At 38.6% G+C, this 15609-nt stretch overlaps 1 protein-coding gene across 2 annotated transcripts; it reads right to left on the reverse strand.

Annotated features, from left to right (window-relative positions):
* Window positions 1-95: 95 nt before the first annotated feature.
* On the reverse strand, window positions 96-15304 carry LOC107088623 (kinesin-associated protein 3-like). 2 transcript variants are annotated; one of them, XM_015380918.1, is made up of 20 exons: window positions 15125-15304; window positions 12480-12611; window positions 11880-12037; window positions 11688-11746; window positions 11419-11560; window positions 10686-10785; window positions 10489-10613; window positions 10286-10384; window positions 8624-8802; window positions 8259-8421; window positions 8075-8175; window positions 7888-7996; window positions 7673-7785; window positions 7393-7558; window positions 6981-7106; window positions 5638-5736; window positions 5442-5527; window positions 5172-5328; window positions 3334-3418; window positions 96-1833 (listed from the first exon to the last, which is right to left on the reverse strand). In XM_015380918.1, the coding sequence occupies exons 1-20, from the start codon at window positions 15151-15153 to the stop codon at window positions 1731-1733; spliced, it is 2331 nt and encodes a 776-aa protein (XP_015236404.1). In that variant the 5' UTR covers window positions 15154-15304; the 3' UTR covers window positions 96-1730. The 2 variants fall into 2 exon arrangements, with proteins under 2 accessions (XP_015236404.1, XP_015236403.1); XM_015380917.1 differs by having other exon boundaries at window positions 97-1833; window positions 11688-11749.
* Between the last annotated feature and the right edge of the window lie 305 nt (window positions 15305-15609).

Below are 15609 nucleotides of genomic sequence, written 5' to 3' on the forward strand. Positions count from 1 at the left end.
ATGCTGAGATTAAATCACATAAAAACATTGTATTTATTAATGACTTCTAAAGGCAAGTGATTGCACTGGATTTTATTAAAGGACATCAGAAGACAGAAAGCTTTATACAAATGCCTGCCAGTTTTTAGATTAAGATTTTTTTTTAAAACAAAAAAAAAACAAAAATTCTGCTTGATATTTATCTGCAACTTTTACTTGGTCATTCAGATAGGAACAAAAGAAAAATCTCCATAATACACAGATTGAAAATAAAAAAAAAATTCCACAAGATATTAAGAAGTCCAAACCGTTTCCAGAAGAGATACATCCCATCTTTTTTAAACCAGAAGCTGACCAACAGTGAGAGGGACAGATTACATGTTGTTCGACAGCCATAAAGAAACTGACTATGAAAAAGAAATCCATCACAAACATGCGTCAAAATTAAAATATATGTGCAACATATGCCTAAAAAAAACAAAAAAAATACTGCTGTGGTGTGAGGTAAAAGCTTAACGAATGAAGATAAAACAGCATTTTTTAGATCTCGGCTATAAGCCAAGTTATCCAGTGTTTCCCTAATTGGAGCCTTTTAGTCACATCTCTTAAGCCGGGCAAAAACTGATGGATATTTTCAATTTTTGCACACAGCTACAGCTCAAGCTGTACAACAAAACTGCAGAGTTCACAAGTTCACAGCTCACAATGCATGTTCACACTGTGCCGCCCGACACTCTGAAGAGATCTTTGGTCGACCGACTGAATTTTAAACATGTTCGATTTTCTCCCAACCTTACGATTCCTGATCAGGAGGCGGTCGTCAGAGGCTGACCGCCCCTCGTTACCCCCCCGTACACTACACAACGTGCGCTCAGGCGGAAACTCGGCTTGATCGATAAATTCTTGCACGACTGGAGAATCAGCTCGAAAAAGTGCAAAAAATCGTAGCGTATAAATGGCTTTAGACGAAAACACATCTATTAGTCCAAGCATAAATTACACTTTTAAACGCTTTGCTTTGTAGGGGTTTGAAAATGCAATCCTTCATTCTGTGAAATGCAAATGAATATCTGCATGTGAGACAGCTTGAGTTGGTTTGGAGCGAATTTCTTTCGCTTTACAAGTACAAAAAAAGTTTGTACTTTTCTGCATCTTTGCAGCAAGGAAATGTCTTGAAGAAGCAATACAAAACCAAAACTTTGCAACAGTTTTCAATTTCATTTCATGCTTCTGTGTTTCTGTTCTGTATGGACTGTTACAACTAAAGTTACTAAAGTTACGCCCTGCTTTAGATGAAATCTGCAACATTTATTTTAAGAGATACAGTCAAATATGTGCATACATTAGTGTAGGTTTATAAGACAACTATGATACCTAGGAGTTAGAGGAAATAAACCATGTTGAACCAAAAGAGGCCATTTCTTCCTGTTTTTTGTTGTTTTTGTGTGGTAATGCTATTAGATATTTAAAATGTGCAAATCTGAAACCACGTGTCCCTTTGAAGTGTAAATTATTTTCTAAAATAATGAGAAAAAGAAAGACATATCTTTATAAGTTAATAATAAATAAGAAGGTGAAATGAAAAGTATGAATTGAACCGAATATTCTGGTCTTTACCTTCACTAAATAAAGTATAAGACATGTGGTCACTTTCTAAAGAGCTACAAGATGTTCAGTCCTGACAACTAAGAGTGAAGCAGTACAGAGACGGGCATGCACGACGATGAGAAATGAATGTAGGATGAGTGAGATTATGAGAACTGGTAGAACGGCTGTTCATCCGGTCTGAAGCCATAAGCTGTGGCTGGTCGTCCTGTCGTTGAGCTGCTCTGGTCAAAGACATCATTGACATCTCTGGAACAGAAAGAACAATTAAAAAGAGATCGACTTCTTCTTAACAGGATGAGCAGTTAAAAGACTTCATAAGACTCACTGATCTGAACAAAGGTATACGATTTAATTATTGAAGACATTAGATTGTTTCTGCCTCTTTGCACAGAGCACAGCACCCTTATAAAGGTCTGAATTAGGATTCAACTTTAAAGCTCACAAGGAAACTAGAAAATAGCTTAAAAATAATTGAAACCAAAAAAAAAGGAACATAAAGCAGGTTCTTTATGTTATTCTCCACCAATAGATAAACAGCTGTGATACTAGACACACTCGGGTTGGTCTTTGGTCTATGAAAAATGAAGCTGCTAAATGCAACCTTCTAACCTCTACCTCACGTCTCAAACACGTTAACCTAATCCACTCATCCAATTAGTTAGGAACACTGAATTTTATCATCCCACTCTAATGAGCTACTGTCCTGCTCTGCTACAGCACACACCAAAGACTAAAGGATCATTTAAAACAGGAAGTTTATGAACAAGGTTCTGCTCTGACTAATTGGTGTTTGTAAGATAGGATGGAGCGCCCCCTGCTGGTGTATGTTGACTCACCCTGCATGGTGCAAGTCTCCATTCTGAGGCTGCAGGACGCTGAAGAAATCTGGGCTTGCCGAGCCGTCTCCTGGAGTTATTCCATCTAGAGTTGCATGGAGCAGATTCAAAAGAAGCATGGATAGGCTGGAGGCTCTACTGTTTAGTTCCAATGATCTGCTTACATGCCTTGTTCACCCCTGTCACACCTCGATGATTTAGCCAGCCTGACGTCCCAGAATCTCCTAAAACGCTGAACTTTCTATGCATTTTTTCAATTTTGGGCGTATACTAAAGAGTCCAGAGCGTATGTCCAAAGACAGCCTAACCTCTGCATGACGCACTGCAGCGAAACGCCCATGAAATGTAACAAGCCAATGTCCTGAGGGGGCAGCAATGCGCTCGGAGGCGCCCAGCTTGCATGAAAAGATTTCTTTGATCGCCATATTAACCTAGCTGCTCTTTACTGCCCGCCCTGCCAAAAAAAGAAGAAGAAATAAAAAGAAAAAGAAAGAAAGAAGGATTGCAGTCGCAGCAAATTCAGCGTCATGTCTGCTACACTGGAAAAACAATGTAGAAACAAGTNACATAAAGCAGGTTCTTTATGTTATTCTCCACCAATAGATAAACAGCTGTGATACTAGACACACTCGGGTTGGTCTTTGGTCTATGAAAAATGAAGCTGCTAAATGCAACCTTCTAACCTCTACCTCACGTCTCAAACACGTTAACCTAATCCACTCATCCAATTAGTTAGGAACACTGAATTTTATCATCCCACTCTAATGAGCTACTGTCCTGCTCCGCTACAGCACACACCAAAGACTAAAGGATCATTTAAAACAGGAAGTTTATGAACAAGGTTCTGCTCTGACTAATTGGTGTTTGTAAGATAGGATGGAGCGCCCCCTGCTGGTGTATGTTGACTCACCCTGCATGGTGCAAGTCTCCATTCTGAGGCTGCAGGACGCTGAAGAAATCTGGGCTTGCCGAGCCGTCTCCTGGAGTTATTCCATCTAGAGTTGCATGGAGCAGATTCAAAAGAAGCATGGATAGGCTGGAGGCTCTACTGTTTAGTTCCAATGATCTGCTTACATGCCTTGTTCACCCCTGTCACACCTCGATGATTTAGCCAGCCTGACGTCCCAGAATCTCCTAAAACGCTGAACTTTCTATGCATTTTTTCAATTTTGGGCGTATACTAAAGAGTCCAGAGCGTATGTCCAAAGACAGCCTAACCTCTGCATGACGCACTGCAGCGAAACGCCCATGAAATGTAACAAGCCAATGTCCTGAGGGGGCAGCAATGCGCTCGGAGGCGCCCAGCTTGCATGAAAAGATTTCTTTGATCGCCATATTAACCTAGCTGCTCTTTACTGCCCGCCCTGCCAAAAAAAGAAGAAGAAATAAAAAGAAAAAGAAAGAAAGAAGGATTGCAGTCGCAGCAAATTCAGCGTCATGTCTGCTACACTGGAAAAACAATGTAGAAACAAGTTAAAAAAGTCTTAAATTAAGAGTATTTACCCTTAATTTGAGTAGGTAAATGAGATAGTTTGCCAATGGAATGAGTATATTAACTCTTAAAATAACATAATTAGATAATATGCACTTGAAATAAGACAATGCAATTGTGTTTTCTTATTTTAAGTGTAAAATTGTCTTGTTCCATTGATAAAATGTCTCTTTTACCTCCTCAATCCAAGAACAAATGCATTTATTTTAAGAAAAAATTACTTTTCTAGATTTTGATTTTTTTCCAGTGTAGGAAGTTCGTTGGTCGTGACGGTGGGCGTGAACGCAGGGAGGATCCATCACAAACAGCGTCACGTTCACCCTATGATGGGGACGAAGTCTGGAGGAGTATAGATGTTTCCTCCTGTGAACCCCCTTTTATACCAAAACGCTGCCAATACGCAATTATATCAGGGTTTATACAGGAATGAATAACTAACTTGATGCTATTTAATGCTCGTAGTAAAAATTTGAATGCCACCAACAGGTACCCGTCGACAGGCTGCAGCCCTGTCTCGAATTCCTCGTTTTCTAGCAACTTTTGTTGAAATTGGCATTTTTCCCCCATTCTCTAGCCTTTTCTGAACATATGGCTTTGCGATCAACCGGAAGCAGTTCCAATCCACACAAATATATTGTGATATAATGTGTTTGACGAATTTGTTTTTATAAACAATTTCTTTTTTAAGAAAGCATTTTAAATGCCACAATAAACACATTTAATGCATTTTAATTAAAACCTTAATTTAGAAAATAATTATTTAATGACATTTAATGATTTTGAATGACCCGCAGAAACCCTGTATACGGTCGCTGTAAGTTGGAAACGCGTTCAGCGGTCGTCTGGAACACGTCAAATATGTTGATATGTGTTGGAGATAAGTTCTTGATAAGTTACGCATAAGTTATAGACAAGTTACTCATAGGTTTTAGATAAGCTGGACAACACAACTTATGAGTAAATTACACGTAATGTATGTCAACGATCAAATAACTTGTACATGTACAGTTACATAACATGTAACTTATTCCCCACGTATGAGCATACGCTGGCATATGTCTTGACGTACTTGCCGTATGTCGATGTGTGCCAGCGTCTTTCAGCATACTTCACCGTGCTCATGAATTATACTAAACGAACCAATAACATATCCAACGTATGCCAGCGTTTTTCCCAGACTTTTTGTACATCAGGCATACACTGGTCTAAATCGTCAAGGTGTGACAGGGGCTTAACTGGGTTAGCACACACCGTACCTGCGCTGTAGAACAGATCCGTCCGGTCGTTGTCGTTATCGTAGAGATATGGCTCGGCCTCATCAACCTGTCGACTCTCGACCATCTCCAGCCACTGGTTGTTGTGGAAGCGAAATTTCTCTGACTGGATCTTCCTCCCCCACTCCTCATCATACTCCTAGCAGATACAAGGGGGGAAAAAAAAGAATTAAAACCTGAGTCGATCGGGTCATTTTAATTCATTATTTTAAAGTCTATGTAAATGTGTGTTGAACAGACAGGCTGACTTACAGCGATGATGTCCAGAGTGTTGTCACACACTTTCCTGATCTCTGTGTTCTTGTCATGCATAAGATCAATCAGGTAAGCTGGAGCCTCTAGAGAAAAGGTTAAAGAAAAGACCCCCAGGAACCAAAATAAATAAACTTTAAAAAAATTGAAATAAAAAACTCTGCATTTATGTTGCAAAGAAATCTTTGAAGGATACGGGTGTCTTTGATGATGACATCTCGAGTCGCCTGATGAAACACCATCTGGTAGAAGACGTACACAATCTGACACACAAACTCGTCGTCCTCCTGGCGTGCTGCAGAAAATAAAACATCTGTAGTACTAACAATGAACCACCTGCACGGGCTCAAAGAAGGATAAACATTTCTGCTGAAATTGCATTTTTTGTTAGAAAGAAACAATACAAAAAAAGTGTGTAAAATACTTTGCATAAGTGTACATACCTTTATCCTAATACTTAACTAAAATAGCTGTTGATTTTATTTAATTTAGGCATAGGTCTCATTTAGGGCTAAAACAATTAATCGGATTAATCAACTAATTTAGTAATCGATTAATCGTTCACTGAAGTGTAAAGACTCTAAAATATGGCTTTACCTGATAAAGCAACCCCCCATTAACAGCAATTATGCCAAGATTGTAAAAAAAAAAGGAAAAAATTTGCAATTTAAAAAAAAAAAAGAAGCTTTTTCAGCCATCTATATGCCCTATCCAGAACTCAAGTGGAAAAGTTTAAGTTTCACCTGGTTTAATTTCGTAAAAAGTCTTCTTTAAGGAACCTTTTGCTATGCGATTATGAAGTAATTAATCGAAAAAAAATAACCGAGAGATTAATTGATTTGCAAAACAATCCTTATAGTGAATCTGCTTAACATCAAGCAGAGATCAGCTTTCCCTTTAAGAGTTTTGGTTAACTGTATCCTGCAATTAATTTAGTAAGCAGACACATTTAAAAGCATCAAAATTATGTATCCAAACAAACGCATCTGTCAGGCGAAGAGAACAAACTAAGGTTGCAAGACGAGATACAAGAAGATTGTACCTCTAAAGTGAAGATCCAAGCTTCGCTAAAACGTAAGTGACCTTTGAATGCGGTGCTGCGCTGCATCATTAAGATGATGCATCTTATTTCGTCAAGAAATCTGAATATGAGAATAGGTTTTATTTCAGCCTCACAGTGACTCCAGGTATACGGGCTAATAAACCAGAGGACAGCCTCAGCGGTAACACTGGAGTCCTCAGCTGATCCATATCTGTGGGCTATGTTCACTTATGCAACTTGGTTTTCAGCTGGTAAACTGTGCAGAGTTTATTTAGATACAGATAGATTTTTATTAGTCAGAGATTAAATAAAAATAACAGCAATAAGAAATTACTCTAAAGTAACGACATAAAAACACTAAAGAAGTTAAAAGATGGAATCACATTTAAGATGCAAAAGGTTTGGAAAGGATTCATTTAGGCCTTGCCTGGATTTTTAACAGGGTTTACATGTTTTCTGTTCCCCTCCAGTCTAAATACTGATCTGCCTCCATTTACCGTTCAGCAGCTCAATAAGAGCAGGGATGATGCCAGATTTGGCCAACATGACAGCGCAGGCATCATCTATGGAGACAGTTCCAATCATTATGACCACCTCCAGGATAAGGTCATCCTCAGCCGAGCCTAAAACACAAACAACCCGACTATAGTTGTTACTGACTCACTAAACTAGTAACATTTTACTACAAAACTCATTTATTTCAGTCATACGATTTAAAGAAATAAGCTATATGCTAATGAAGACTCAACATTTTATTTTTTATATCAAGAAAATCAATATATAAGAGCAAAAACTGCAATATGTCAAACAAAAGAAGCTAATTGTTCAGAGTTTTGATTTCAAGCATATTACTTGAAAGTTAAGTGGAAGGAAAAAAGTAAAAAGGCAACTCTTCTTAAAATGTGGTACCTGGTTTGAGTTTGTCTTTGAGAAAAGGCACCAAGTTATACTCCTTCAGAACCAACTCCCAGTCCAGGTCGGGGATAGTTAGGTTGGCCAGCGTGCCCAGACACTCCAGCACCCACTCCTCCTCTTCCTCGGTACGGATCTCTGCAGCCAGGTCACCCACGTAGTCCTGAAAAAGATTGGAGCAAAAATACATCACAGGTCCTCAAGCTCCTTTGGAAAAATATTTCTGATACTAGCTGAGAGCAGGAGAACCTGTTCTCATAATTATGACCGAACTCACAATAAACAGGGGTTTAGTTGGGCCATCATGCTGGGAGATGTTTCTGATCATCTTCATAAGAAGGCAGTCTTTTGTTTTCAGAGCTCTTTTCATCAACATCTTCAGCCCATTTCCTTAAAAACAAAGAATTACACTTAAGAATGATACCCGGTCAAAACAGCCTGCTCTACTGCAAAAAGCCTCCACAGAGATAATTGCTGCAAAGCCCAGTTTACCTTCACACATGAGCTGAGCGTTCCTTTTGTTTGCAGCCAGGTTAATGCAGATGGAAATGAGCTCAGCTTCTATTTCCTCACCGCCGTGGTCATACAACATCTGCATCAGCTAAGTTCAAACAGACATAAATTCAGCTAATGCTTTTGGAACCAACCGTCAGCTTCAAGGATACGGGCACTCCAGTACCTGAGGTATGCAGTCAGTGTAAACAAACATGCCTCTAAAGCGGTCGTCCATGCTGATGTGGTACAGGATGCGCATCACCACCTGCCGGTTGCTCTCATCACCTGCATGACGAAGAACACGGTTCTGACTTACTGCTGTTCAAATTCAGCACATCATACAAGTTGCTTCTGTTGCTTGTTGTTACCCAACAGAGCTGTGAGCTTAGGTAAAAGCCCAACTTCCACCATCTTGGCCCTGAGTCCAGAGTCAAAGGAGAGGTTAAGTAGCAGACGCAGAGTTAGATTTAGCAGGTCCTCATGCTGACAGGGAACAAGACGGGCCAGGTGTTCCACAGTGTCAAGCTCAGCCTGCAAAATAAACAGACATGGCAGCTATGACATTCAATCGATGGAAACATTCATTGTAACATGTAAAAAAAAATAAAAAATATTCAAGAAGCTAATAAAAGTAAAACATGAAACATGTCAAACTGCACCACAGACGTCTTTAAATTTGAAATGTGCCCCGTTGCACCAAAAGAAGAGCAGCGTGTTTCTGGTCTGTCCTCACCATGTCATTCTTATTCTCCAGGAAGATGGAGAGCTTTTTTAGGAACGAAACCACCAGCACCAACAGCTCCTCATCGTCCCGCTCCAGAACTCGGACCAGCAGCCCCACAATGTTTTTATTCCTCATCTTCAGCTCCGTCCTCGTGTCCTCAGCGAGATTCAGCAGGAGGTAGAGAGAAACTGATAGGAGGAGAACAGGACAAGGAGCATGAAAAGAAAGCTTCCATTATCTTCCAATTAAAAGGATCCAAAAGAATTTAGTGATCAACACTTTGATTAAACAAATTACTACATGCATGCCTCAGTGCTGATTAGTATTAAATGTGCATGAATCACAGCCGTACCACACCTGGTAGGATTCTTTTACATCGGTTTTAAGCCATACCGGCTTGCAAAGATATATTTGAACTTTCCACATTGTGTCACATTAAAAGGATAAACTTTAATGTGTTTAATTTGGAGTTTATGTGACAGATGATTACAAAGTATTCCATAAGCACAAACAGGAACTAAACCAGTTTTTCCAATTAATAATGTAAATATAATCTGTTGAACTACCTCATGCTGGAATTGCAACTGCAAGTCTGCAGGGCCATTTCTCTACCAGCCCTTCATGTGCAAAATGCTGTTTCTTTGTCCATTCTTCTTTTAGTGCAGACTTAGTTTGATGTATAAAGGTCAGGACATATATTCTCAACTGGATTTAAATCTGCACTTTGACTAGGCCAACTAATACAGGGTTTATACATGAATGGGTAACTCTTATTTAATGCTTTTTAATGCTCTGGCCATGTCTCGAGTTCCTCGTTTTCCTGCCACTTTGGTTAAAATTTGCATTTTCACCCCATTCTCTAGCCTTTTCTCTGCCTCAAGCTTCTTTTCCGAAGCATTTTAATGCCACGATTATCAAATTTAATGGATTTTAATGCCAATTAAGGCCTTAATTAAAAAAATAATAATTGAATGAATTTTAATGATTTTTAATGACCTGCGGAAGCCCTGTAATAGATAATCTGGCTGTCTGATAGAATGTATCCCAGATTAAAGTCTCCGAGAGGTTTTCTTACCATTTTTTAGCTCCATTCAATTTCACATCAACTCTGACCAGCTTTTTTGTTGAAGACAACAATCCCCACATCATGACACTGCTAACACCGTGTTTTACTGTGGATATACTAACACACGTTCAGTGTTAGTATATTTTTTGCATGTAGATTAAAAGGATCAAATTACTAATAATCTCCTTGCTCAGCCTGCAGCTGTAAAAAAATACTGTCTTTTTAAAGTTATATTTATTTATTTATTTTGCATAATACAGTCTTACAGTAAAATTCTGCAAAATCTGCAGAAATTTTAGGTAAAGAGGAACACATGCCATTTCTCAGTCTCCATGCTGTTTGTTAATTAAGCCCCCAGAAGGCTTCACATAGCAGCTGAACCCTGCTGAATGCCATTTATTAAATTATTTCTCAAAGTAATGAGAGATATGTAGAATATTAGAATAATGTGGCTGACTGCCTTACTTTGTGTAAATCTAGCATGCAAAACCTAATATAATATATATTGAAGTATTCAAAAACAATTAATAATTTTGCAAAATGCTGCATACCAATACAATTCTCTGAAAAAGAAAAACATAAGCACTTTAATAAATTTATTTTACCTCTGAGAAGCTGCTCCTGCTTAGCTAAGAGGCCTTGGTATTTCCTCAGAGCTTTATCCTGGTCTCTCCTCAGAGAGCCATTTTCTGGTGCTGCCTCACGTTTCCAAAGCAGCATTAAGGAAAACATTTCATGTTACCAAAAACAAGAAGAGACAGCAACTCAAACTGTTGAACTAAGGGACAGCATTATAAAAAAAGGATATAAGCCTTGCTTTTCTTGCGCAGCTCCTCCCGCCACACATCGTACCTCTTCAGCTCATGTTCCACCACGCTCATACACAACGCCCCTATCTTATAGTGACTCACCACCGCATGGAACTGAGAAAAACTAAACAAAAAGGGTTCAATCAGTGCTGGGAGACGTATTCAGGGAAAATGTGGACCTTTGTGTGGAGGTTACCTGGAGAAGCAGAAGAAGATGTAAATGATGCTGGTAGCCAAGTCAACACTCTGCTTCCAGTCCTCCCTCAGAACTCTGGCCAGAGCTCCCAGAGCAGCTTCTGTACAGAAACACACGCTTTATGCTCAACCACCTGAAGCTTTGCTTTAAAACAACCAAACAGTGGCACCTATTACAGCCCAGTGATCAATTAGTTTTGGATTTTTTTGTTCTGTTTTTATTAAACAATATTAACTTAATGAATTACTTAATAAAAATATATACTTTAAATACCTTAGAAAATGACTAAATTATTCAGCTAGAGAATAAAAATTGTTTAATTAAAAGCAGAGAATTACAGATTTTGTGTATGCTTAAAAATTTCTATAAAAAAAATCTAATTAAAAAGGTTCATGTGATTAATAATGAACTTCCACAAAACCAGTAATCTATTTTTTTGGTTCCTCAACAATATAAATATACCAAAGAGCAATTTCTCTAAGCCAGCCACTCAAAAATAAATAACAGCAAAGAAATATCTGCTAAATAAATCTTCCCTAATGAACAGTCATTTAAAAGTTTCAAGACTTAAAAAAAAAAAAAAGGAGACTGGATTAAGAACTTAATTTAAGTTTTTTTTTCTCCCTGAACTTGAGCAGGATGCAGGGGGAAGAGAAATAAAAAAAATCAGAGGAACAGCAGCTACCATGTCTTGTGAGGCCTTTCCAAACACTAACTAAAGATGATAATATACCGTTGTGCAGCAGCTCCTCCAGGTTGTCGGGGTTGCGGGCGAGCTGCAAAATCAGAGCAGCGCCCCTGATTTTCTCTGGGATGCCTTCATAGAGCAGCTCGACATACTCATCCATTCTGGTTATAATGGCTTCTTCGTTTAACTACAAACAAATAAAAAACAACAACACAGACTTTCAACAAAAAGCTACCGGAAAACAATAAAAAAAAAACTGAGATGCTATCAATTCCATAAAGAATCCGAGGGATAAAGCCGGCATTCTGTTATACCTCCATTCCTTCAAATGGTGTCAGGTCTTTGGGCTTTACGGCCCTTTTCTCTTTCTTCTCTGCTGAAGACAGGAAAAAAAAACATGAGTAAAAAACTACAACTGTTCTATTCTGCTTTTATGCAGATTTGAAAGAAAGGATTTATGAATTCACTAATCTATTCCAGAGCAGGAGCAGATTAGTCTGTCTCACCTTTCCCCTCCACGGGGGAGGACTTCCTGTTCTGCAGGTAGTAGAGCAGGTGCTCCACCTGAGGCAAACGGGAGGCAGGGATGAGTTTACACTCCTCCACCACTTTCCTGGCCAAAGCTGCCACATCGGTGGTAGGAGAGAGGCTTTTCACACGGATACTAAAGGGGAAAAGATGACAGGTAATCTAAAGAGTTGCTAATAGTTAAAAAGCTATTAATACATAACACCACAGAAAAAAAGGGTTTTACAAGCATTAAAGCAGCTGAATGAAATGTACCTATTACATCTTTATATTCCACACATTTCTGTTGATGTTAAATGTTTCTCACCTCTTATAATACTAAACAATTCACCACTTTTAATTTAATTTGCCCATAGTGCACCTGCTGCACTCTGTCCTTCTGATTGGAGGCTAAACTATATTGACAATAAAGTCTAACCTACTTCTTAAAGCGGACGTAGTTTGACCTCTTATCAATCTGTCGGTTTAAGGATTGCCTTAAATACCATAATTAAACCTTTATTCCATGTTAGTTCAGAGTGAGAAGAATGAAAACCAAAACCATAAAACAAATGGTTGAAGGGTAGCAGCTCCCTCACATCTTTTGCCCCTCCTTGCGTTCCCCCAGCACTGGACCTCCATCCTCTCCCAGGATGGACGCCTCCACCTCATACTGGACCACCAGGGCCTTCTCTGTGGGATGGACGTCCAAACTGCCTGCAGTCACTTTGCTGTGGGCGACAATAAACCAGTCAAAGTTTCAGATGTAAAACACTGTAAACTTTACTTTTAAAAGAGCACTTTGTTCCTATGATGATAAGCTTGCTAACCGCAAGGTCAGTAACAACGACAGTGACTTATTTACTAATTATTTCAGACATACCGGTCCATATTGTTGAAAAAGTACAATGAAAATAAAAAAAGAGGAAGGAAGAGAAGTAAATTAAAAAAACTGCAAAAATCATAAATATCACATTAGAGACAGACTTTTAGCTAGGAATATTTCATAGGGTGTACACCGCAGTGTATCACATCTTCAGGCTTTGCGCAGCATAGGGTTATCCTAAGGTTATCCTCCTCTGGCAAATATTGAAATTTAGACTCTCTGAAATGCCATTTCCTGCACTTTGAGGTGGAATGAATCTATTTTATTGTCTTTGTTACAACACTACTTTTGTCCTCGTTATGGGAAGTATGCATGCTTGACTACAGGTGGAAATTTCATAAGGAAGCATGAGATCTTTCTTCATTACAATACTATGTTTTATAGGTTCATTCAAACAGTCAGAAAGTGTAATGCTATATTCACACCAAACGCTATTTGAGCAGCAAAAAAAGTGCCTGCTGCTTAGTTTTGATGCATGTACACATTAAGATCAGACGAGCCTCAAGTGCATCTTTGATGTTCCTGAAGGGCGTCCAGATGCATCTAATTCTTCTACTGTGTTCAATGGCAGAGAGGGGCTTTGCTATATTTGCTGTGATCAGAGGGTAAAAAGTAGTTTTAATTTGTTAAAACTACTTTTTACCTTTTGTTTACTTTTTAGGGAGAAAGTCCACCTGAAAACATCATCAGTGCAGTCAGTTAATCAAGATTACAATTCTGCCTTCGAATGTTATTCCGCTGTCGGAGCTGCACAGACCCCCACATACCAGCAGTGTGCTGTCACTGGGATATCCCAGCAGCAGCTGCCTCAGGCCCGGTCACCTCTTGGGGGTTTCCCCCTACTGTTCCTAGTGGCTGGAAGATGATGTTAGCATTTTTCAGGTATGCGGTTCAAACTGCAGGCACCAGAATAATAAAAGGAAACATATTTTGCCGGCAGGTTTCAACATGTTAAGTAAATATAGGCGTTAATAAACAGTTTCAGAGGAGGGATCATAGGTCTGCATCAGGAGCACTGTTTGTCTCCCTGACAGCTCCAAGATCAGCTTCTCTGATCGTTTGATGTGACATGTTGAGCAGTCACACATCATTTTCCATCTGCTACTTGTGAAACCTTGAAACCGCCTGTGAAATTAGGGCGTACCAAAGCCGTACATCCCAAAACAGGGTGTACAATTTCTAATATTTTTAGTAAAGGGCATATAATGTTAACCTGACAACAGCCAGATGCATGTCCCGCTCCGCCCAGCTCCACTGAGCGGAGCTAGGCGGAGTGAGACATGCATCTGGCTGTTGTCAGGTTAATATAATGTACACCCATATGGATTGCTAACTAAAAGCCTGATTGGAAACGCAGTAACCATTATTATTATTGCTTATATCTGCATTTGTTTCAGTATTTTTTTAGAAGTTTGAAGAACAGACGGTGTAACTTTTGTTTATTACAATCAACAATCAACTGGTTTTCCTTAGATAGAAAACTTTTAATCAATTTGACTGGATGATCCGGTGAACTGTAAAGTGCCTTGAGATGACATCTGTTGTTAATTGGCACTATATAAATAAACTGAATTGAATAAGATGCAAATCTTTTATACTTTTTTATTAACACAATCAAAGGCTTCAGTGCATAACAAAAAACAAACAAAAAAACAAAAAAAAAAAAAACATCTCGATTGTATATAATTAAAACCTCCTTCATGGCTTATGTAAAAATAGAATGTATATTTACATCAAATCCAAATTTAATACCTTTTTTTTCAAGAATTTGCCCTAAACAAATAATTTTTATTCATCCATCAGCCAAGATCATCCTCGGGCAGACACACCCAGGAAAGAGCAAACAACGGATAGCTGGCTAATGGAGGCAATGTACGATTTCATATAGATGTTTTACTTAAATAAAGCATTTATTATCCCTTAAACAAATATTTACAACATTCTTTATTAGCTTTCTAGTTATTAGCCGCCATCAGAACCATTTTATCTTGGTCAGCTGCGACCCAATTCCCTTGTTTTTAGCTAGTTTTACAACATCATAATATAATAGTTATTTTTATCAAAGTAGTATTATATTATAAAACATTCGATGTTTTTTTTTTTCTTCTTTTTTTTCCTTTTATACCGCTGGTGATTAATATAAGCTGAGCAGGCTAACAGAGGATGAGATGGAGACTCATCCTTTTTAAAACAAACAAGATGTGTTTCAAGAATGTCTCCGAAAACAAGTCGAAATGACAACAAGGTGGATCTTTGAAATAGCTCCCGGATTAATTTAGTATCTATGCTCCGTCTAAGATGCACCGAGTCGTGAACAAATTAAAATCCCCCCCAGTGTTTAGCTGCAACGCTCCTTACCGTTTAAGGTACCGTGCGTCATCCTGCATTTTCTCCTGCTTTATGATTCTAGGTTTTAAATTATTATAAAATAATCTCCTAACATTGGAGAGATTCCACCGATAAATCACGACTTATGAATCCTACAGCGGCCCAGTAATATCGCCTTTTACATAGAAAACACCTCTTTGGTTTCCTTCTTGTTTTTCTTTTTTTATGGCGGTTGGCAAGCAACTTATTGATGTTCATTACCGCCACCTACTGGAATGGGGTGTGGATCGGGATACTTCTTCTTCTTCTTCTTCTTCTTCTTCTTCTTCTTCTTCTTCTTCTTCTTCTATTAAGTTTTCTGGCAGTTTGCATCCTGTGCGCATTACCGCCATCAACTGGACGGAGATGTAATTCAGAAATATAATGTCTGTATATCTTTATATCTTCATAAAACTAAATTCTATCTATACTTACACACGCGCACATACACACACTAAATTCTCCCAGCTAATTCT

The sequence above is a fragment of the Cyprinodon variegatus genome, unplaced genomic scaffold (assembly GCF_000732505.1).
Source record: "Cyprinodon variegatus isolate N-32 unplaced genomic scaffold, C_variegatus-1.0 Scaffold224, whole genome shotgun sequence".
Lineage (NCBI taxonomy): Eukaryota > Metazoa > Chordata > Actinopteri > Cyprinodontiformes > Cyprinodontidae > Cyprinodon > Cyprinodon variegatus.

What these genes read in the sequence shown, in the direction of transcription:
- LOC107088623 (XM_015380917.1), bottom strand. Translation starts at nt 15,153, where the DNA reads ATGCAGGATGACGCACGGTACCTTAAACG. An exon ending in TCTTATTGAGCTGCTGAACG is followed by an intron (nt 5,737 to 6,980) that starts GTAAATGGAGGC and finishes TATTTTCTGCAG; the next exon opens with CACGCCAGGAGGACGACGAG. An exon ending in TGTCATCATCAAAGACACCC is followed by an intron (nt 5,528 to 5,637) that starts GTATCCTTCAAA and finishes CCTTTTCTCTAG; the next exon opens with AGGCTCCAGCTTACCTGATT.